Here is a 22,387-nt window from a genome sequence, read left to right on the forward strand (position 1 = left end):
TAAAATATGAATGCAACCCTAGGTTTATAGGTATATAAAATAAGTATGTAAATCAAACATTTATAAAATAAATCATAATCTTTTGAATTCCACATTCAGTTAGGAGATCCCATATAGGGTTGCAAACCACAGTTTAAGAAGCTTTAGCTATAGTTATCTTTTTTTTTTTTTTTTTGGTTTTTTAAATTTAAAAAAAATTTTTATAATTATAATTTTTGACAGTATATATGCATGAGTAATTTTTTCATAACATTATCCCTTGTATTCATTTTTCCAAATTTTCCCCTCCCTCTACTCCCTCCCCTAGATGACAGGTAATCCCATACATTTTACATATATTACAGTATAACCTAGATACAATATATGTGTGTAAATACCATTTTCTTGTTGCACATTAATTATTAGCTTCTGAAGGTATAAGTAGCCTGGGTACATAGACAGTAGTGCTAACAATTTACATTCACTTCCCAGTGTTCCTTCTCTGGGTATAGTTGTTTCTGTCCATCATTGATCAACTGGAAGTGAGTTGGATCTTCTTTATGTTGAAGATTTCCACTTCCATCAGAATACATCTTCATACAGCATTGTTGTTTAAGTGTACTAGCTATAGTTATATTGAAATTTAATTTGTCAGAAAACTTGAATTTCCACTTTTCCCCACCTTTATTTCCACTTTAAAATATTTATTCTGTTCTTTCTTTTCTGAAGATTATTTTCTATGACAAAAAAATGAAATAAAATAGGAGTTGTAGCTTTTTTCTCTCAATAATTAACATTATATTATCTCATGTAAGTAGTAAGTTCATCTCTCTCTCTCTCTCTCTCTCTCTCTCTCTCTCTCTCTCTCTCTCTGACTCTTTCTTTATCTCTGTCTCTCTTGCTCTTCCTCTCTCCTTTTTCTTGCCCCAACATAGTTTTAGAAAGACTCTTTTGTTAATTTCCTAAGCTTTTCTGAAAAAATTCAGTGTATTCTAGAACTTAGGGTTCCTGAAATTATTCTTATGATGAGTCCATTTTCTGTGGCCCTTGATAGAAATAAAGAAGTTAGGAAAAAAAAAAAAAAGGTTAACTTAGAAGGAAAGATAGTGAATTGTGTGTTAGACATGGTGAGTTCAAGAAACATGCATCTGGAGAGCTATCTATCCAGCAAACTAAACTCAGATGTTGTGGGACTTGGAAAAGAAGTTAAGGTTGGATATATACATTTTAGAATTATTTGTCTAGGAATGATTATTGAAAGCAAGATGATTTAAGTAATTCTCCAGACAGTAGAAATTAGACAGAATTTACTGTCTTCACTGATAATAGGCATATGTGTATGCTACAGTTTCCCATACATTAACATGAAAATCCCAGAAGCATTCTCTACATCATGGTTATTAAACTCTTTCTATATTTCTAAAATGCATATAATACAGAAAAACAGAAAACACGACTAAAATAATAAAAATAATAAAATAATGTAAAGAAAATAAGGAACAAAATACTAAAAACTGAACATTCTATAATTATGGTGACCAGTGTTGGCCCCAAAGAAGAAGTTGGAGATGGCACCACTTTGCTCCTTTTTTCAGAAGTGGGGAGACTATGGGTGTGAAACATTGCATATAATGTATATTAATGTGTATTGATGAATTTTGCTTGACTGCTATCTCTCTTTTTCTTTCTCTGTTTTACGAATGGTCCTCTTGGAAGAGCAAAAGGGAAGAATATATTAGGAAATGTAGAGGATATAAAATAAAAATATATTAATAAAATTGTTTTTTAGAAAAGGTAACTAAAAAATGTATATATATGTGTGTGTGTATATATATATATATGTATATGTATATATACATATATATATACGTATATATATATACGTATATATATACATACATATATATATATACGTATATATACATACATATATATATATACATATATATATATATATATATATATATATATATATATATATATATATATATATATATAAATGGCTAAATTTAACCCCCAAAGAAATATGGGGAAAGCATACCTTTTGCCTTTCTTTGCAGAGATATAGTGGACTGTGTGTGGGTTTGGAACATTGAATATTTTGTCTTATATCAGTGATGTGTCAATAGATTTTGTTAATCTGCTTTTTTCTTTTTTTCCCCCAGTGTTTTTTATATAGGATAGCTTGCAAGGTAGGGGTAGAGGAGGATGGCTTGACTTGAAAGTAAATTGGATTTAAGTGAAGCAGAACTGTGCAAAGTCATCAGGTGGGATATATTTGGAAATTCTTGTATAAAGACAAAAAGATATAAAGTTAAGATTAAATAATAAAATAAATGGAATAACTACAAACCAGCATATCAGATACATCAGAATTTTCATATCTTCCACCCTTCATGTTAAATGAAATATGTTATGAAGTGGTTTAAGTGCATGTTGGATTTGTAGTAGAGAATATCATTGAATTAATTATTTCCATAAAGGTGGAGGTTTTAAGGCAAGTGCTATTCCCATTTGAATATTTTTAATGGAATTAAGATCAATACAGGATTCATACAGTTGATTTTATATAAATTCTGTCCTTCAAATATATCCAGGTATTTAACTTGCTAAATAATAGTAAGAATAGCTACCATTGATATAGCTCTTACTTTGTGCCAGGCACTGTGTTAAGTACTTTGCAATTAATTTGTCATTTAATCTTCACAACAACCCTGGGAGGTAGGCACTATTATATTATCCTCATTTTACAGAAGCTTAATGACTTGCTCAGTCATATAGTCAGCAAAATGTCTAAGACTGTGTTTGAACTTAGATTTTCCAGTATTCTATCCATTGTACTACCTATCTGCCTGTACAAAACAATTTCTATTTCTTCCTTTACATCTCCTATCTTGGGGAAGAATTTTGAATAATCTTACTAGTATTATAAATTTGAAAGGCTAAATAGTGGTGCTCTAGGCTGGAGTCCCACAAGATGGGCAGGCTTTGAGGGATTATAATCTGCTTGTTAACAATGTTAATGATTAGGTCAGATTGGAGTAAAGGTAGATATAAATGCTCATCAGCATTTATAGTAATTTAAAAAGTACTATGGCCATATCTCTTGCAACTTTCCTTTAATTAAGGCTTGTCTCTGTCAGACCTTATCAGAATTTTCATGTCTTCCACCCTTCATGTCATATGAAATATATGCTTAGACTGGAATATATGTTGTGTGTAATTCAGCTGAAGAAAAATGTCATATTTTTTTAAAAAATGATTCAAAACTACACCTACCTAGGTTTACTTAGTCCTCACTGTTGTACCCTTGGCTTTTTCTCTAAGGTACTGAAAAATCTTGACATGAACTCTGTATATGCTGACAGATTTGAGCTACCAAGGCAAATAGGCATTTATGTGGCCTTTGGAATGCAAAATGATAGATAGCCAAGCAAGATTTGTTACAACTATTCAAATCATGCTTTCAAATGGAAGCCTTTCTTAATGGAATGTACTTTTGGGGCAAAATTCAGCAACCTTAGGTTAGCCCTGCTTGTATCTGTAAACTGGGCTGACATCACAGATCCTTTTAGAAATTTCACATGTGTAGTCAAGGCAGATAAATAGAAGGCAGCCCATCTATAAGCTTTTAACTTTTTGCTCAATTTCATATCCATCATCATGACATTTCTATCTGTCCTTAGGGGAGTTCTGGACCGTAGGGAAATGATTTATTCATTCAACAAACATTTATTGAAACTCTGCTACATGCATGGTAGTGACCTAGGTCATTCTATGTTTTCTACCAACTTTTTTGTGTGAGTGAAATATGATTAAAATGAGCATCAAGGTTAGTTTGGTGTATAAACAGATAAAACTATATATTAAGTGCTTACATTCTTGCAGACACTTCTACCTAGGAGATACAAATATAAGCAAGCAAAACAATTATCTTACCTTCATCGAACTTATAATTCTAAGGGGGTGGAATATACATTACAGGTTGTAGGGATCAAGTTTTTTATTTTTATGTCAGTCATTTCTACATTTACCCCCTCACAGATATCTATCATTAATACAAAGAAAATCTGTGAAACACAGCATAGACAGTATATGCCCCATTCTGCACCTGTTGTCTTCCCTCCAATGCATTTCCTTCTGAAGAAAGGAGGGAAGTGCAATTCTTCATGGCATCAATTTTTTGGTGTTTTTTTTTTGTTTGTTTTTTAATTATAGCTTTTTGTTTACAAAATATATCCATAGGTAATTTTTCAGCATTGACTATTGCAAAACCTTCTGTTCCAATTTTTCCCCTCCTTCACCTTATCTCCTCCCCCAGATGGCAGGTAGATCAATACATGTTAAATATGTTAAAGTATATGTTAAATACAATATATGTATATATATGTCCATACATTTATTTTGCTGTACAAAAAGAATCAGACTTTGAAATAGTGTACAATTAACCTGTGAAGGAAATAAAAAATGCCGAAGGACAAAAACAGAGGGTTTGGGAATTCTATGTAGTGGTTCATACTCATTTCCCAGAGTTCTTTCACTGGGTGTAGCTGGTTCAATTCATTACTGCTCTATTGGAAATGATTCGTTTCATCTCATTGTTGAAGAGGGCCTCATCCATCAGAATTGATCATCATATAGTATTGTTATTGAAGTATATAATGATCTCCTGGTCCTGCTCATTTCACTCAGCATCAGTTCATGTAAGTCTCTCCAGGCCTTTTCTGAAATCATCCTGTTGGTCATTTCTTACAGAACAATAATATTCCATAACATTCATATACCACAATTTATTCAACCATTCTCCAATTGATGGGCATCTATTTAGTTTCCAGTTTCTGGTCACTATAAAGAGGGCTGCATGGCTGCATTGATGGTTTCAATTATACATCATTTAACTTCATTTTCAAGTTCTTTTCCTTTGTACTATTGTACATATTAATTTCCTGATTCTATTTTGCTTGCATCAGTTCATTTAAGTCTTTCTGTGTTTCTCTGAATTTCCCCATAGTGATAGTTCTTGCAGCATAATAGTATGGCATTATATACAAATGACACAACTTTTTCAACCATCCCCTAATTGATAAACATTCAATTCTTGGTTATATTAGGGTATAACTATGAATATATTGTTATACATATGATCAAAATGATCAAAGATTTCCTTGGAGTATGTGTTCAACTATAGGATCTCTAGGTCCTGGGTATGAACAGTTGACATCAATTCTTATTCTTCTTAAATGTGGTATTTATGACTTCAAGCCTTACAGAATTAGGAAAGGAATATTGGTATTTTTTAAAAAGAAAAAAATTTTTTTTTTGCTGGGAAAATTTTAAGATCATTAAAGCATTATGCCATTTTCCAAAAGCAGCACCATCCATCTTCCACCTCATGTTTGGTTCTGGGCACAGCTAATTGTCCATTTAATGTGCCTGTCCAAGATGGATTTATTGTTAGATCAGCTTTATGAGCTATTCAACTATTTGAATTCCATAGTTTATGCAATAAGCTCTGCATTCTTTAGAGGGCTTGATGAATACCAGAATTTACACATTCTTATATAAAGACATGATGCTGTCACCTGCAAAATAGGAATACTTGGAACACCTTGCCATCTATAGGGAATTTCTCTTAGGAATTTGCATCACACATTGATGGTGGCATATAATATTGGCAAATATGTACTTCTCTCTGTATGCCTTATTTGATATTAATAATTAAAGGATCATTAAACAGAAATTTTATTAAATTTCAAAGAATTCTTGCAGAGCTTATAAAACAGGTTCTTTTGTTCTGGTACCCTTTGGCAATTTGGTGAAGCTGATATACCCCTTCTCAGAAGAATGTTTTGAAATGCATGAAATATAATACATAAAATTACAAAATGAAATGAATAATATTGAAATACAGTTATTAAAATATTTTTAAGAAATTACAAATCATAGTGTTAGTACTTCTGTTTTAAGGCAACCTTTTAAGATAACATTTATTTCTTCCAAATCAAATGTATTTTAAATTTGTCACCTGAAAATAAGCATATTGGATTTATATTCCCTATACATTTCAGTCTGTTGGGTAACTAACTATAAGGATGGGGTACCCCTCTTGGATCACTGGCTTGCGATCCAGTGCCACTGCCTTGGGATCCAGTGCCACTGCCTTGGAGGTGCTTGTATAACTTAATGAAACTACAAACTATGCTGGGAAGGATTACCCAAATCTGGCCATAGTGGAGAGTTCTGACAAAGGGGATCCATTGGAGAAGGAAATGGTAAAGCACTCCAATGTTTTTGTCAAAAACAAAAACAAACAAACAAACAAAAAAACCCAACCCTAATGGACAAAATTAAAATGATAAAAGATATGACATCATCAGAAGATGAGCCTTCAGGTTGGAAGAACCTGGCATGCTAAGTCTACAGGGTCATGAAGAATCAAATATGATTGAATGTCTGAACAATAACAACAAAGATACAGTGTGTGAATATTGAAAATTCCCTTTTCCCCCTTTGTACCTTTGCCAAGGATATCTTCAATGGATTAGAAACTAAAACACAGATTCCATAGCCTGATATTTGGGTCCTGCAATCTCCCTTTCTTAGAGTTATTTCCCATTACTCCTCTTCATGCATTCTATGCCCAGTATTTTTTTTCAGAATTCCAACTCCCACTTCCTTCTACAAGGTCTATCCTTATCCCTGGAATGTGCTTCCTCCTTTCCTCACCTGCCAGAATCCTTATATTCCTTATATTCCTCAGCCTCAGATTAGGAGGTACTTTTTTTGATCCCCCTCAGTTATGTAGTCTCCCTGTTCAAATGACCTTCTCTTATGTTTATTGCTCCATCTTCCTAGTGGAATGTAAGCTTATTAAGGCCAGGGATTGTCTTGTTTTTATTACTATATCTCCAGGACTTGATATAGTGCCCTGTACAGTATTTAATATATGTTGTAATTGAACTGAGTTGTTGAAGGTACTTTACAGGGAATTGTTGAGGGGAGGGGGAAGGAAAGGAGAGAAATTCTAAGTTTTATAAGCTAGGACTTCTAACTTTATTTAAAGGTAGCTAGTTTGCTCAGGGAATAAAGCACTCTACCTGGCATTAGGAAGACCTAAGTTTAAATCCAAGTTGTATGACCCTGGACAAGTCCCTTAGTTTATGAATGCAAAAACTAAGTCACATAAATTTTAAAGTGCTGAAATTTAGGCACTTAAGTCTTCCTGACTCTAGGCTCAATGCTGTAATCACTGTATCCTTTAGCTGCCTCTTGTGCACAGTGAAAGAGAGAAAGAAGGGGATGCACAATAACCCTTAGAGGAAAGCAGAAATATGGTAGATGGAAAAGTTTCAGTGATATACACAGTAATAGCAATGTTACTTGAAGAATTGTGAATGACTTAGTTGTTCTCAGTAATACAATAATCCAGACAATCTCAAAGTACTAATAATGAAGCCTACTATCTGCCTACAGAGAAAGAACTTATATTTTTGAATGCTATTTTGCACTTTCTTTGCTTTTTCTTTTTGAGTTTTCTTGTATAGATTGACTAATATGGAAACATTTTACATAAATGCACATATATAAACTATATCTAATTGGATGCTGATTCAGGGAATGAAGAAAGGGAGAAAAGGAACTCAAATTTTTTAATTTTAAATTTTAAAAGAAAAGAAAGAAGAGAGGTTCATATAATTTCACCTATCTCCATCATCATATAACAGTTTAGTTACTATTTAAAATAACCTCAGGATGTGAGTTGGGAGGGAGTCAGACAGGTAGGCCATTCTTATGTCCAAAGTCTTCAAAAATCATCTGTTCCTAAATTAGAGCTAGTGTGGTTATAGTTCCAAAATGGATATTCAAATAATGCAGTAAGTGTCTCTTTAACTGTTTAACTCGTTCTGTGACTCTTGCAGATGATTTAACTTCTGTTTGCCTCAGTTTCCTCAGCTGTAAAAAGGGAGTAATAATAGCATTACCTCCTGGGTTTGTGGTGAGAATCAAATATTTATGATGTGTTCAGTACAGTACCTGATATATATAGCAGATACTTAATAAATGCTTGTTTCTTTCCTTCATTTTGAGAAGGTTGTGTTTGGAATTAGAAGTAATTGAGTTTGAAATATGAGTAACAGTTTTTCCCACCTTATTTTAAATTGGTTACTTGGCGTGGGAGTGTTACAATGTATATGGTTTATTTCACTGGGTAATTGGTAAGAAAACTGGAGAGGAATAAATAGGAACACATCTTTTCTTTTCTTTTTAAAATATTAGGTTTTTTATTTTTCAAAATACATTCAAAGATAGTTTTCAACATTCACCTTTGCAAAACCTTGCATTCCATATTTTTTCCCTCCCTCCCCACTTCCCTCTCCTAGACAGCAAGTGATCCCATATAGGTTAAACATGTACAATGATTCTAAACTTATTTCCACTTTTCACATTTATCATGCTGCACAAGAAAAATCAGATCAAAAAGGAAAAAATGAGAGAGAAAAAAACAAGCAAGCAAATAACCACAAAAAAAAAGAGGTAAAAATACTATGTTGGAAAACATCTTTTCTTTAAGAGGTTAAAATTTTGTTTTTGCCCTCTGAATGGAAATATACCACTTTAAAAGATTTTTTCTGCCTTTTTCTTCTTATTTCCTTTTCTTGCATTTAAAAAATATATATATTGTGTTTGAAGGTTCACACAGTGCTTTACAAGAATCTCATTTTATCTTTATAACAGTCCACCTTTTATCTACGTACAGGAAACTGAAGCAGACAGAAGTGTTAAGTGACTTGCCCAGATTTACACACAGCTAGTGCCAAAGGTCAGATTTGAATTCTGATCTTCCCGATTCCTGGCCCAGTGCTTTATTACCTGTGCTACCTTATCTAGCTCTTTCATTCATTCTTACCTCAAACTTTTTAAAAGGGGGCCAGTTCACTGTCCCTCAGACTGTTGGAGGGCCGGACTGTAGTAAAAACAAAAACTCACACTCTGTCTCCGCCCCTCAGCCCATTTGCCATAACCCTGAAGTCTGCATAAACGTCCTCAGCAGCATCTGGCCCAGGCCCTTAGTTTGAGAACCCCTGGAATTTAAGGTTTGGAAGATCTGATTAGGATTAGGTGTCTGAACATTGTTATACTTCTTTTTCTTCTCCCAGATCATCTTTTCCTTCCTTCTCACCCCCAAGCACACACACAATCATTCAAAACTCAGTCTGGTTTTGTTTCATCTCCATAATGCTTATGTGCCTGTCACTGCAATCATCTTTTGCATTTGCAGCCCTCCATGTAGGTAGGCAAAGCTCCTAGTTACAGCAAAATTTCAACTAAAAAAGACTGGTGAAAAATCAATTTTGTGTATTTATCTTATAGAACAGAACATCACACAATACATTTAACATTTATTGCTATTCCTCTTCCCTTTGTGGCCATTTGATGTGTTTCCTGGTAAAATCTTACTTTTTCTTATTCTGTTTTAGACTGAGGTCATTCACTGGGTTGTTATATCTACAGGAAACAATCAAGCATCTAAAGACAACAATTGTACTAACTCCCCCTTTCCTGACACCTTTCTTATACTTGTTACTGTTTCTTGGCAATAAGGTCAAAAATTTTGGGTGACCAGAAAAAGTAATGTATTTCAATGTCTCTGTAACCTCTTGCTCTTCTGTCATTATCAACTGGTATCATAAACATTTGGAATTGAGATAGGAGAGCATATGAAATTAATAAGCTTTAAATATCTACTATATGCTAGGCGCTGTGCTAAGTGCTAGGAAGCACTAAATCTGTGGCAAAGAGGAGACTCTTTTTCTCTGTTAGAATGTTTGGCTTCTGGGTGGAAATTGTCTCCTTACTAGTGGTTTAGCCTTTATTAAACATAGATGTAGAGTTGAGAGGGACTTCAAAGCCTTGGACAGCAGAGAGATCAAATCAGTCAATACTTTAAAAAATTAATTCAAGCTGTTCACTGGAAAGTTAAATATTGAAGCTGGACCTTAAATACTTTGGCCACATAAAATATTTATTGGAAATTCTTTGGAGAAGAATATTGGGAAAGAGTATAAATAAATGGAAAGGGGGAACAACATAGAATGGGATGGATATAGTGTTACAGAAAAAAGGAACATGAACTTGTAAAGATTTCAAGAGATAGTAGAGAATAGAAGAGCTTGATGTCCTGTGGTTCATGGGATCATGAAGAGTCAGACATGAATGAATCACTCAATAATAGAAAGATTCTATTAAGAAATTAGCAAGATTTTGAGGTTCAGATAGTCTGATGTTCTCAGTTTCTCAGTTTGTTTCTTTGCTTCACTCTGTTTCTCTGTGTGTCTCTACATGTGTGTCTCTGCCCTATATTTCTACCTTCATGATCATCCAATTTCTTATTTCCTAGTGAATTCCATATGCATACAAGACTGAAATAATCAGAATCTAGCTAGGATTTTTGTTTTAATGAAAATCCTGCTTGAAGTGGGTAATGAGGAAGAGAACAGAAGTGTCTGATGTGACTTATGAATTATAAATCTTAAGTCTTAATTTAGAAATCATAAGTAAATCACAAAAATTTAGATTTGATAAAGGACTAGAAATACCATTAACAATAGCAGCTCCAAAAAAAGACAATAGGTAATATATATTTAATGCTTTAGAGTTTATAAAAACACTTTCTTCCTAGCAACCCTTTGAGCTATCATTACTTTTAAGTATTCTCCCCTCTTTACAGATGAGAAAGGTAAGATCCAGAGATGAAGTGACTTGCCTACATTCAGTTAGTACATTATCTTAGTCCAGACACCAAAATATGATGATGATGATGATAGGAAATCCCAATAATTTTTCTGAATAAGGAAAGATAATTTGCTTGCAGAGATTTTTCTCTTCTATTAACAGTGTTTAGTTTCTGGGTGGTGATTGTGTTCTAATACTGTTTTAGGCCTTATGATCATAGCTGTCAAGTTGGAAAGTATTTCAGAGGTCATCTAGCCCAACCTCCTAACTTTCACAGAAAGTGAGAGACAGACTCACAGGTTGTCTTTGGAGAATCTAACACAGGAGACTTAGGGTTCATATTGTTTTGCTCCCAAATGACAAGAAGCAACCTAATGTCCTTGATCCCTTGATCTGATCATCTTACTTTTAGTGACTATGATGAGCATAAATAAAAAATACTACTCTGAAGATAATTGTAGTTTATATGCCAACATGTGTTGCAAAGACTTATGAGGTAGGGAAATTCTACCAATAACTTAATAAGATCTTCCAAGCCAGTGACCTTAGTGCTAACATGAGGATGGAAGAAGAAAATCTGGGCTCAGGTTTGAAAAACAAAAAAAGTCAAACAGTTGGAGACTAATCAGAATATGTATACCTAAAGATTAACAATGTTTTGTTCTTTTAGAAGAGAATTGGAAGGCACTAGACCCAGTGAACACCAAACAGTGTCCCAGAAGATGAAATTGTCTTTGTCTTAATAGACAATACCCAGCAGGTTTTTGATGTGAGTCATATAAGTAGCGGCTTTCTATGTGTGACCAGGCTATTGTTCTGCTATAGTAAATGTCAAAATTACCATGAAATTAAATTATTACTCGTGTTAGCAAATATATGAATTTTGATTGCTATCATTTTTTGCCAAGCTTAGCTACGATAAAGTAGGGACCACAATGAATAGTCCAAAAGAAATCATCTCTTGAAAACTCTTTATTTATTTTCTTTAATATTTTTTCAAGTGGAAGGACATGGCAATAAAGGGCAATACTTGTTTAGAATACTAATTTGTAAAGTACTCTGGCCAAATGTGATGGCACATGCTAATACAGATAGTTGGGGAGTTGTGAGTGGAAGTAGAACTAAAACCAGTCCGGTGTCCTTATTAAATATGGCACCAATATTATGAGCCCCCTGGGATCAAATGGCCATTCTGTCCTAGGAAGACAGGATCAGACCACATCAAAAAACCGAGCAAGTTAAAGCTTCCACCTGCATTAGTACTAGGATCAGGTAACTGAGGGATTAGTGTATTGACTATGTATACCATTATTATCTTTATATACAGGGCTTTTGAATAATCTAGGCTGGTGAGACCATATGATAAAAGATTACAAGTAATTGCCTCTTAAAATAGTGAAAAGCAATAGATCCCAAAACAGTTTCATTAGAAAGCTTATTTCATTAAAAAACTTATTAGGAAGTTTACTGAACCTAATCCCAAGGTGATTTATTGATGAAATGAGAAGAGGACAACAAAGAGGAGAAAAATGGAAAATTCATATTTCTATATTCATCTATATTCATCACTAACAGTGAAGGTACCACATTTGGATCTAAACAACTGAAGAACTGATTTGTTGAAATGGCACTTTAGAAAAGAAAATCTAGAATAATGTCCACACCAGACCAGTGCTTCTTGAAGAGAGCTATGCTATAAAGTGGCAGTCTTGAAAGGTTTTAAGTGTTGTTTTACAAGATATCTCAAGGCAGGGAAGATTCCAAACAGTGCAATAAAACCACAGATTTCATTATTTCCAAGATGGTAATTTGGAAGATTTTAACCCATGAGCTTATCTTCTCATCTTTACAAATCATTTTTGAGAGGAAAATGCTCATATATCTAGGACTATTCTCATGGATAGTCTCATGTGATATGTGCATGTTATCTTCACGAAAGTATGAGAATAGTCAGACAATGCTTAATACAAGACCATATTTTTGAGCCATACAAGTGACTGAGAAGTGTACAAAATACAATAGTTCATTGTTTTTTCCTTGTAAAAATAAAAGTGATCTTGTGCATATATTTAGTCATATAAATCCTAAATAGTTATAGACATAGTAATAACTCAGTTCAGCTCCACCTCTGGCCTCACCTTTGCTGATTTCTAACATTAAATGAGATATAAAATATGACCTATGCAAGTTTCAAGGTGTTCATTTATCACCGCCTTTTTTATAGGTTTTTGAATGGTACTTCCTTTTCTAATATTTCCCTCTATTATTGTTATGTAGAATTAGTATTTCGGGTGTTTTTTTATCATGCTACTTTATTAAATAAATAAGTTTCTTTGCTATCTGTCAAGAATTATTATTTTTTTTAATTTCTAAGATATTTATTTTTTATTTTTTTATTATTTTTTAAATTAATTTAATAATTATAACATTTTTTACAACATTATCCCTTGTACTCCCTTCTGTTCCGAATTTTCCCCTACTTCCCTCTCCCCTCTCCCCTAGATGGCAGGCATTCCCATACATATTAAATGTTATAGTATATCCTAGGTACAATATATATGTGCAGAACCGAATTTTGTTGTTATTGTTGTTGTTTCAAAGGAAGAATTGGATTCGGAAGGTAAAAAATAATCTGGGGAGAAAAACAAAAAAATGCTCACAGTTTACACTCATTTCCCAGTGTTCCTTTTCTGGGTGTAGCTGATTCTGTCCATCATTGATCAATTGGAATTGGATTAGCTCTTCTTTATGTTGAAGATATCCACTTACATCAGAATACATCCTCCTACAGTATCATTGTTGAAGTGTATAATGATCTCCTAGTTCTGCTCGTTTCACTCAGCATCAGTTGATGTAAGTCTCTCCAAGCCTCTCTGTATTCCTCCTGTTGGTCATTTCTTACCGAACAATAATATTCCATAACATTCATATACCATAATTTACCCAACCATTCATTTTCCAGTTTCTAACCACTACAAAAAGAGCTGCCACAAACATTTTGTCACATACAGGTCCCTTTCCCTTCTTTAGTATTTCCTTGGGATATAAGCCTAGTAGTAGCACTGCTGGATCAAAGGATATGCACAGTTTGATAACTTTTGGGGCATAATTCCAGATTGCTCTCCAGAATGGCTGGATTCTTTCACAACTCCACCAACAATGCATCAGTGTGCCAGTTTTTCCACATCCCCTCCAACATTCATCATTATTTGTTCCTGTCATCTTAGCCAATCTGACAGGTGTGTAGTAGTATCTCAGAGTTGTCTTAATTTGCATTTCTCTGATCAATAGTGATTTGGAACACTTTCATATGAGTGGAAATAGTTTCAATTTCATCATCTGAAAATTGTCTGTTCATATTCTTTGACCATTTATCTATTGGAGAATGGCTTGATTTCTTATAAATTAAAGTCAATTCTCTGTATATTTTGGAGATGAGGCCTTTATCAGAACCTTTAACTGTAAAAATGTTTTCCCAATTTGTTACTTCCCTTCTAATCTTGTTTGCATTAGTTTTGTTTGTGCAGAAGCTTTTTTAATTTGGTGTAATCAAAATTTTCTATTTTGTGATCAATAATGATCTCTAGTTCTCCTTTGGACACAAATTCCTTCCTTCTCCACAAGTTTGAGAGGTAAACTATCCTATGTTTCTCTAATTTATTTATGATCTCATTCTTTATGCCTTAATCTTGGACCCATTTTGATCTTATCTTAGTATGTGGTGTTAAATGTAGGTCCATGCCTAGTTTCTGCCATACTAATTTCCAATTTTCCCAGCCGTTTTTGTCAAATAATGAATTCTTATCCCAGAAGTTGGTGTCAAGAATTATTTTAAGTAAATTATCATGTAATCAGTAAATAGGAATAATTTTGACTTCCCTTTGCCAATTTTATGCCTTGAATTTTTCTTTTTTTCATATCATTATAATTGTGATTACTTCTAAAATATGCCAAATAACAGAAGGAAAGAAGGAATTTTTGTGCTGCTCCTGTATTCATTTGGAAAATTTCCAGTCTAGTTGTTTATTATTGTCATTGACAATATCCTCTCCAAGCTTCAGAGAGAAGAAAGGTTCCCTCTACTTGGTGAGGGCCTCCTTGTACTTTGTGTTGTCAATTATGTACAGCACTTTTAAAATTTTTTCCACTCATGACCTGTTTTTACCTGAGAAATTTTTATATGAATTCATGTATATAGATCATGTTCATAGATTCATATAGATCAAACATTTACTGATATAAAAATCATAATTTTGCAACCCCACAGATTCAAGTTATAATACCCCATATGAAGTCATGACCCACAGTTTAAGCAGCTGGAACGTACATGACGTCAAGTCCCAGAACATTACAATGCATTCTTAGTGAGATCCATGATTACTCAAAAAAATTGGCCAGCCACCATATAGGAGAGAGCAAAGTGAATTAAAAACACCTACTGATTATTCAGTAAATTAAAAGGCAATTATCAAATGCCTGTTATATGCTAAGTAAATACTGGGGTGTAAATACAAAGAGTTAAATAATTCCTAGTCTTGGGGAGCTTGTATTTTAACAAAAAGACACATATATTTATAGAAATATGTACAAAATAAATATAAAAAGAATACAAATAAATACAAGATAGTTACATTCAAGATAGTTAGGAAGTGAAGACAAATAGGTATTTGAGTTTATCTTGAAGGAAGAAAAAGATTCTCTGAGGTAGAGGTGAGGAAGGAATTCATTCCAGGCAGAGAGATTGTTTCAATTATGAGAAATATCCACTAGAGAAGCATGAAGGTGTATGAGGAGCAGAAAGAAGACTGGTTTAACTATTGCAATGACTGAAAGAGGGGGGGAGCATTGTATAATGAAGGTGAATTATAATGACATTAAGTTGGATGCCAAGTTCATTGAGTAATTAGTACATCTGAGATAAGCTCTTGAGATGAACAGTGTTTTGGACCCACAATTAGATAGGGAGTAGATAGGAAGCTTACATTTCTGAAATTATGCATTGCTTTCAGTAGTCAGTCTCAGAATCCTTACTGCAGCAAAACTGTCTTTATTGCTACCACCCTCCTTCTCAGTAATGCTACATAACCATGAGTCATAGAACATAATGATCTTAGAAGAAGAAACTACAAATAGTCCAAACGGCATGAAAAGATGCATAGCTGACATAAACTAGGCTAATACATATTGCCAACAGTGATTGGCATGTAAAGAGGTAGTTTAAAGTACGTTATTGAGGAGAAATATAACTGGAAAAGAAAGTTTGGTTATATTGAGACAAATGGATAGCCTAAATGTCAAATCAATTCCCTTAAATTACTTTAAAAGAAAAAAAAAAAAAAAAAGCTCATAAGAACACTTCCAGTGAATTGCACAGAACCTCTAAAGAGGATTTATTAGAAAACACAAACAAAAATTATACAGGATGAGAAGGCCTATAAAGGTTGTCATATGCATTAGTGAAAGAATATGCTTACACCAGTGAGTTCTTTTGAGCTGCTGAAATACTAATCCATAGTTTAGACTGGGTTAGGAAACTTGTTGAGTAAATTCTATTTCAGGGCTTCACAGAAAGATAGGTTTTAGATAGCCATAAGGGACAGCTCCTTAAAGAAGCAGAGATTGAGTTTGGTTATGAAGAATGAATAAGACTTGGAGGGATCACAGTATAAGAAGCAATTTAGAGTCCCTTTGGGTAAAATCTCTATCTTCGTAAATTTGTTGCAGCAAATGTTAATCTAGGAGGATGGTAGGTATCCAAAAACAACAGATGCAAATTTAATTGTTTTTATAGTATATCCTCCTAACTAAAATTTCATAGCCATCAATAAGTTTTTCCAAACTATACACAGGCTGTCTCTCCTTATGGGGAATGAAAAAGGGTGGTATATGCAGCTCATCAGCATGTAAATAAATGTATGGCTTGACCAGAGTTTATCATGTAAAAGTTATTTGTTTTGGAGATATCTTAAAAAGTGACTTAAATTAAAAAGAATGTAGTACAGAGATGGAAAATGTATTGTTGAAAAACTTCCTAGTGTGACTGGAACCTGATTAAAATATAATTAGGAAATCTTTAACACAATAACAAGGAATACCATACAACATAGATAATTGTTCTAAGTCAACATGTGGCTAGCAGGGATATGTTTCTATTTGAGTTTGACACTATCCATGCAATAAGTACATTTTACTTTCATGAGTTATACTAGCTTCAATTTAATGCTATTTTGCCTCTTCCTCCTCCTCCCTTCTCACTTCAATAATATACTTATACACACAGGTTCTCAGTTACCAGTTTAATGACTGTATTACCATCATAATAATTGTAATAATTAAATTTTATGGCAGCAATAGTAAATATTTGTACATTAAAGTTTACAAAATGATTTTACACATATTAAATCATTTGATTATAAAAATAGCACACTGTTCACAGTGTGAGCACTTTACAGATAAAGAAACTGAGGGCTGAGAAACCCTTGCCCAGAATCACACTATTAGTGAATGTCTGAAGCAGAATTTGAATTCGATGTCTTCCTAACTCCAAATTCTGTCCTCTTCAGCACAATTACTACCTACTTGTCCAAGATTTTGAGTGTTGTTATACCATATCAGATATGGTCCTTTTTAAGCATTCATATTTGTGGAAAACTAAAAGGAATATTGAGACCTTTTGCCATTTCGCTTTTCCATATTGCTTCCCAAAAAATAGGAATGAAAAAGACTAAAACTGTACAATTTAGATATTCTCGTAAAAAAAAAAAAAGTATCTTTTGGTTATTTATGTTTCTCCATACTTAGTCTTTATGTTGCTTTGATACTTGATTCATCTGTGAATTGTTGAATAGTGGTCCCTCTCCCACTTTACACTTGTATTCTTTTTTAATTTTATTTTTAATTCTTAATTATTTTATTTTTCTATCATCTTTTCTTTTTTTATTTAATAGTTTTTATTTACCAGATATATGCATGGATAATTTTTCAGCATTGACAATTGCAAAACCTTCTGTTCCAATTTTTCCCCTCCTTTCCCCCATCCCCTAGCCCAGATGGCAGGTAGATCAATACATGTTAAATATGTTAAAGTATATGTTAAATACAATATATGTATACATGTCCATACAGTTGTTTTGCTGCACAAAAAGAATCGGACTTTGAAATAGTGTATAATTAACCTGTGAAGGAAATAAAAAAATGCAGAAGGACAAAAACAGAGGGATTGGGAATTCTATGTAGTGGTTCATACTCATTTCCCAGAGTTCTTTCACTGGGTGTAGCTGACTCAGTTCATTTCTGCTCTACTGGAACTGATTTGGTTCATCTCATTGTTGAATATGGCCACATCCATCAGAATTGATCATCATACAGTATTGTTGTTGAAGTATATAATGATCTCCTGGTCCTGCTCATTTCACTCAGCATCAGTTCATGTAAGTCTCTCCAGGTCTTTCTAAAATCATCCTGTTGGTCATTTCTTACAGAACAATCATATTCCATAATATTCATATACCATAATTTATTCAGCCATTCTCCAATTGATGGGCATCCATCTATCATTTTTTCTTAAAGGAAGTACATTGTACTTGGAATCAAAATGGAAAATGTGGAAAGCTGGGTGGCAGCAACTGATGGCTCCAAGTAGACAGCTACATAGTTCTACAATCGAGACTGCTAAATTATGTAACACTTTCAGAGGAAGAGAGTTAATGGTTGGGCTCACTAAGCTGTGTAATTAATGCTTTTTTTCTCTCTGAGTTCCAAGATTTGAAGTGAGCAAAATGAGCTTGTTTTTTTGTTTTCCTCTGGAATATGTCCAACATAAAGGACTTTAGTGACAATTAAAAAAATGTGAGGGCACAGTCCAAGTTGTCAGGTGGTGATATGAGTATCTTGGAGGAGTGTTGCCAGTGGAAATAGAGGAGTAAATTGGTTGCTGTTGGGTGGAACAATCTTGGCCTTACTGAGACTGTGCCCCCCCCCCTCAACCTTTCCTCTCTATATAAAAGAGAAACAGCAAGTCTAAATATGAAAAAGAAATGGAAGCACTTTTATTTCATGGCCTTGTTAAAATGTACAATTTGATTAGCTTACATGGCACCTATTGTGTGATTTTGCAGACATCCAGGTATTGAAGATGATTTAGCCAGTATTGACTGTAAAGTCTGGGCTAGCTCCCTAAAGGGCTCAGAATCAGCCAGAGTCAGGTTAAGAAAAGGTCTTGGCCCCACGTGAGGTGCCAAAATGTAAAGTTCTGTTGTCTCTAGATTGTAGATCGTTCTCTGGGAGGAGATCTCTTGGGGAGCTTCTGGAGAGGCAGCCTTAGTTTTAGTTCCAGTACCAGTCAGTAATCCCCAAAATGCAGCCAGGAGTTAAAGTCCTTTACTGTTTCTTTCCACATCTTCTCACCAGCTCCCTCTGAATACAAAGCCTTCAGCCAGCATGAAGGTAGACATGGGAATGAAATCTTGACTCTGAATCTCCTAGAGTGTGGGAATCAGACTCTGCCTCCGAGACTGTGGAAAATCTTCTCCTTGACTCAATCCAGACTCCTTCCAGACTCTAAAGTCTTCCAGACTGACTCTCCCCACTGAGTCTTGGCTCCTTTTATCCTCCCAGAGAATGGGCTTGTGGGTACTCCATGCGCTTGTGAGAATTCCTTAAGGGGCCAATGAACTAACTCCTTTTAAAGGTGTAAACTCCTTTCAGAAGTCTAAAGGTGTAAACTCCTTTTAAAGATGTGAATTCTGAACTAGAGAATTGTTAAGTATCAGACAACCAACTTAGCACCTAGTAAAATCCTAGCAGTTCACCAATGTCAGTTGGTTGTGAGACCCTGCTAAGTGGGAACTTTGAGGAATTTTTCAGCTAGTAGAGGAGAGGATAAAAATTTGTGTATTATATATGCTATATGCACAAATATAATGCAGAGTCAAAGTAGACGTATGTCTAAGAGATATCTGAAGAACTTTGTTGCATCTTATCAATCCTGTGTTGACATATTAATAAATGCTTGTTGACTGACTATTAACTTTTAAAGACTGGATTTTACCCTGAAGTATAACATTTGAATGTGTGCACATATGATATTTTCCTGCTGCTTAACTCTGAATGTTTTCCCCTTTTCTTCTATTTCAGGACTCATTGTTGGGGTGATCTTACGATATGGGATTCCTGCTACCAGTGGCCATGATAAGTCTCTCAGCTGTTCTCAAGAAGACAGGCCATTCAGTACTTTGCTGGTCAATGTTAGTGGGAAGTTCTTTGAGTATACCTTAAAAGGAGAAATTAGCCCTGGAAAGATCAACAATGTTGAGCAGAATGACATGCTGAGAAAGGTCAGTTGGATTTGGCATTGTTGTGATTGATGCTTCCCTTTCTCTAAGTGAAAGGGAATTGCCTTCAGACATTGTAACAGTGCTCTTTTGATCTCAGATTTAGGATCATGGCATCAGAATTTAAAAGGTAGAGAGGAATTTAGAGAACATCTAGTGGAATTCCCTCATTTCTATTATTTATTATTATTATTATTATAACAACTACTCTGATCTTCCTTCATCAAAGTCCAGTCTTCTTTCCAACTATAATTGGAAGAATTAAGGCCCGCAGAGATTAAGTGATTTGCCTAAGATCATATAAATAGTAATTAGCAGAACCAAAATTTTAGCTTATATGTTCTGATTCCAGCTCTTCCACTATATTTTGCTCTCTTTCTAGTCTTTTTAAGTGCTGAAAAGAAAGCTAACCCCTATACATATCTTTTTCTTACCTGCAGACTAATATGGATGCTAAATCTAAAGATTATCCTAAATTAATCCTTTACTTCCTATTTACTATTCTTCTCTTTCTCCTTTGCTTCCTTCCCTTTTCTTCTTTTCCCTTGGTTCCTCCTTCCCTTTCTTCCTTTTTTTCTTTCTTTCTTCCTTTTATTCCTTGCTTCTTCCCCTTCCTTTTTCGTTTTTCTTGCCCTTGCATGAATAAACAATAAAAAAGGAAAATCCTAATTTTCCTTCTCTTCTCTTCTTTCTTCCCTTGCCCTCTCCTTTTCCTCCTCCTTTTCTTTCCTCTTTCTTTGTCTTTTTTGGTTTCTTCTCCTCTTCTCCTTTGTAAACCTGACTCCAAGTGGAATACATATTTACTGTCAAGAATTTGACTCCAGGAAAATGATATTAAACTGATTTTACTTAATTACTGAAATTGTATTACTTGAAATTGAAAAATTAAGATTTTCATTTTTTGTTATTCATTCATTCATTTGGAGGCATCAAGGCATACTGGGTAGAATCAGCTTAGGAGCCCACCAAACCAGAGTTCGTATCTAAACTCTGACCTATACTTGTATTTCTCAGTGTTCTTGGACATTTCTCTGAGATTATGAGTGACAGAAGTGACAGTCCTCATTGTTAAAGGGATTTACTTCATCAAGAGTTCCCTATATCAATGAAATCATAAGTCTAACCATATCTTTATTCTTGCCTTTATTCAGCAAATTCCTTCAGTATTTATCACAAAAGGAACACTGAATTGAGAATTAGATGAATTAAGTTCTAGTCTCAATTCTGCCTTAAGCTTTGTAACCTTGAGCATGCCCCTTTGCCTCTGAATCTTCTTTTTCTTGTCTATAGAAAGGGGATATAGACTGGACTAAGTGATTTCTAGGACCACTTTCTATCCCTCTCTAATCTTTGCAAGATATTTCAGGAGAAGTTCTGTAGAGATGGTTGATGTCAGTGGCTTAATGTCAGCTAAGTCTTTGGTGTGAATAAAAGGGAGAGAATTTGTCATTTTATAATCATAACCCAAACATTCTTTCTTGATCTTTGTACCCTCACTCCCATATCTTTTCTGTTGTTATAAGTAGCTGAGTCATTCTGAGGGAAAGGTATTTTTATTTTATATTTCTCTGCAGTAATGATTATTAGGGGAAGCAAGGTGTGTCCATTGTTTTATTATTTAAAGTTGTGTTCTTCCCCTTTATTCTCACCTCCAACCAGGGCATGAATTCTTTAATGGCTTAGAATGCTCAAAATTTCATCTTAGTTGTGGAGAAGAAACAGCAAAAGCAAATTAGTTTCTCTCTCTAGATTTCCTTAGACTAGAGGTTCTTAATGTTATTAAGTGTATCCTAATTTAATATTAATATTAATTGATATTTATATAATAATAACTATTATCAATCATTTTATTTATTGCCTATATTCCTTTGTCCACCTGGTAACACCTGATGGGACCGTTCTTAGGACAGAGTTAAAATAATTGAAAGAAATGCTAAATTTTAGCTAAAGATTAATGACAACAACATAAGTATAGTAGTATCTCATCCCTGTGAACTTAAGGGTTTTTGGAGTTCATCCAATTCTTGGCCTGTACAGACCTCAGGTAAACAGAAAATTGTTTGACTTTAGTTATTCTAGAGAGTATACTAACTTTTCTTGAAAAAATGAAAAGAAAGAGATTTTTGGTTGAGACCAAGATCTTTCGTTTGCAAGGGTAGATGGAGACTCTTTAGAAAAAGACTCTTACTTAAAAGGGCATGGCACTCAGGTAATTGGAGTTCTGATTTCTCTCTTGAGTTACAGTTCCCATTAGCAACTATCACTTGGAACCAGATGCTCCTGAAATTTCCAAAACAGAACTGATTATGTTTCTCCCAAAATTCTCTTCTCTTCTGAACTTC

The 22,387-nt window shown here is 34.0% G+C and overlaps 1 protein-coding gene across 5 annotated transcripts in view; it reads left to right on the forward strand.

Moving 5' to 3' along the window:
• SLC9A7 (solute carrier family 9 member A7) overlaps positions 1–22,387 on the forward strand; it is a 182,325-nt gene that overhangs the window by 53,707 nt on the left and 106,231 nt on the right. For all 5 annotated transcript variants that reach the window (XM_074300287.1, XM_074300289.1, XM_074300285.1 and 2 more), the window contains exon 2: positions 19,849–20,048. In XM_074300287.1, coding sequence (XP_074156388.1) covers positions 19,849–20,048 — 200 coding nt within the window. The remainder of the gene's footprint in view (positions 1–19,848; positions 20,049–22,387) is intronic.

The sequence above is a fragment of the Sminthopsis crassicaudata genome, chromosome 3 (genome assembly GCF_048593235.1).
Source record: "Sminthopsis crassicaudata isolate SCR6 chromosome 3, ASM4859323v1, whole genome shotgun sequence".
Taxonomy (NCBI): domain Eukaryota; kingdom Metazoa; phylum Chordata; class Mammalia; order Dasyuromorphia; family Dasyuridae; genus Sminthopsis; species Sminthopsis crassicaudata.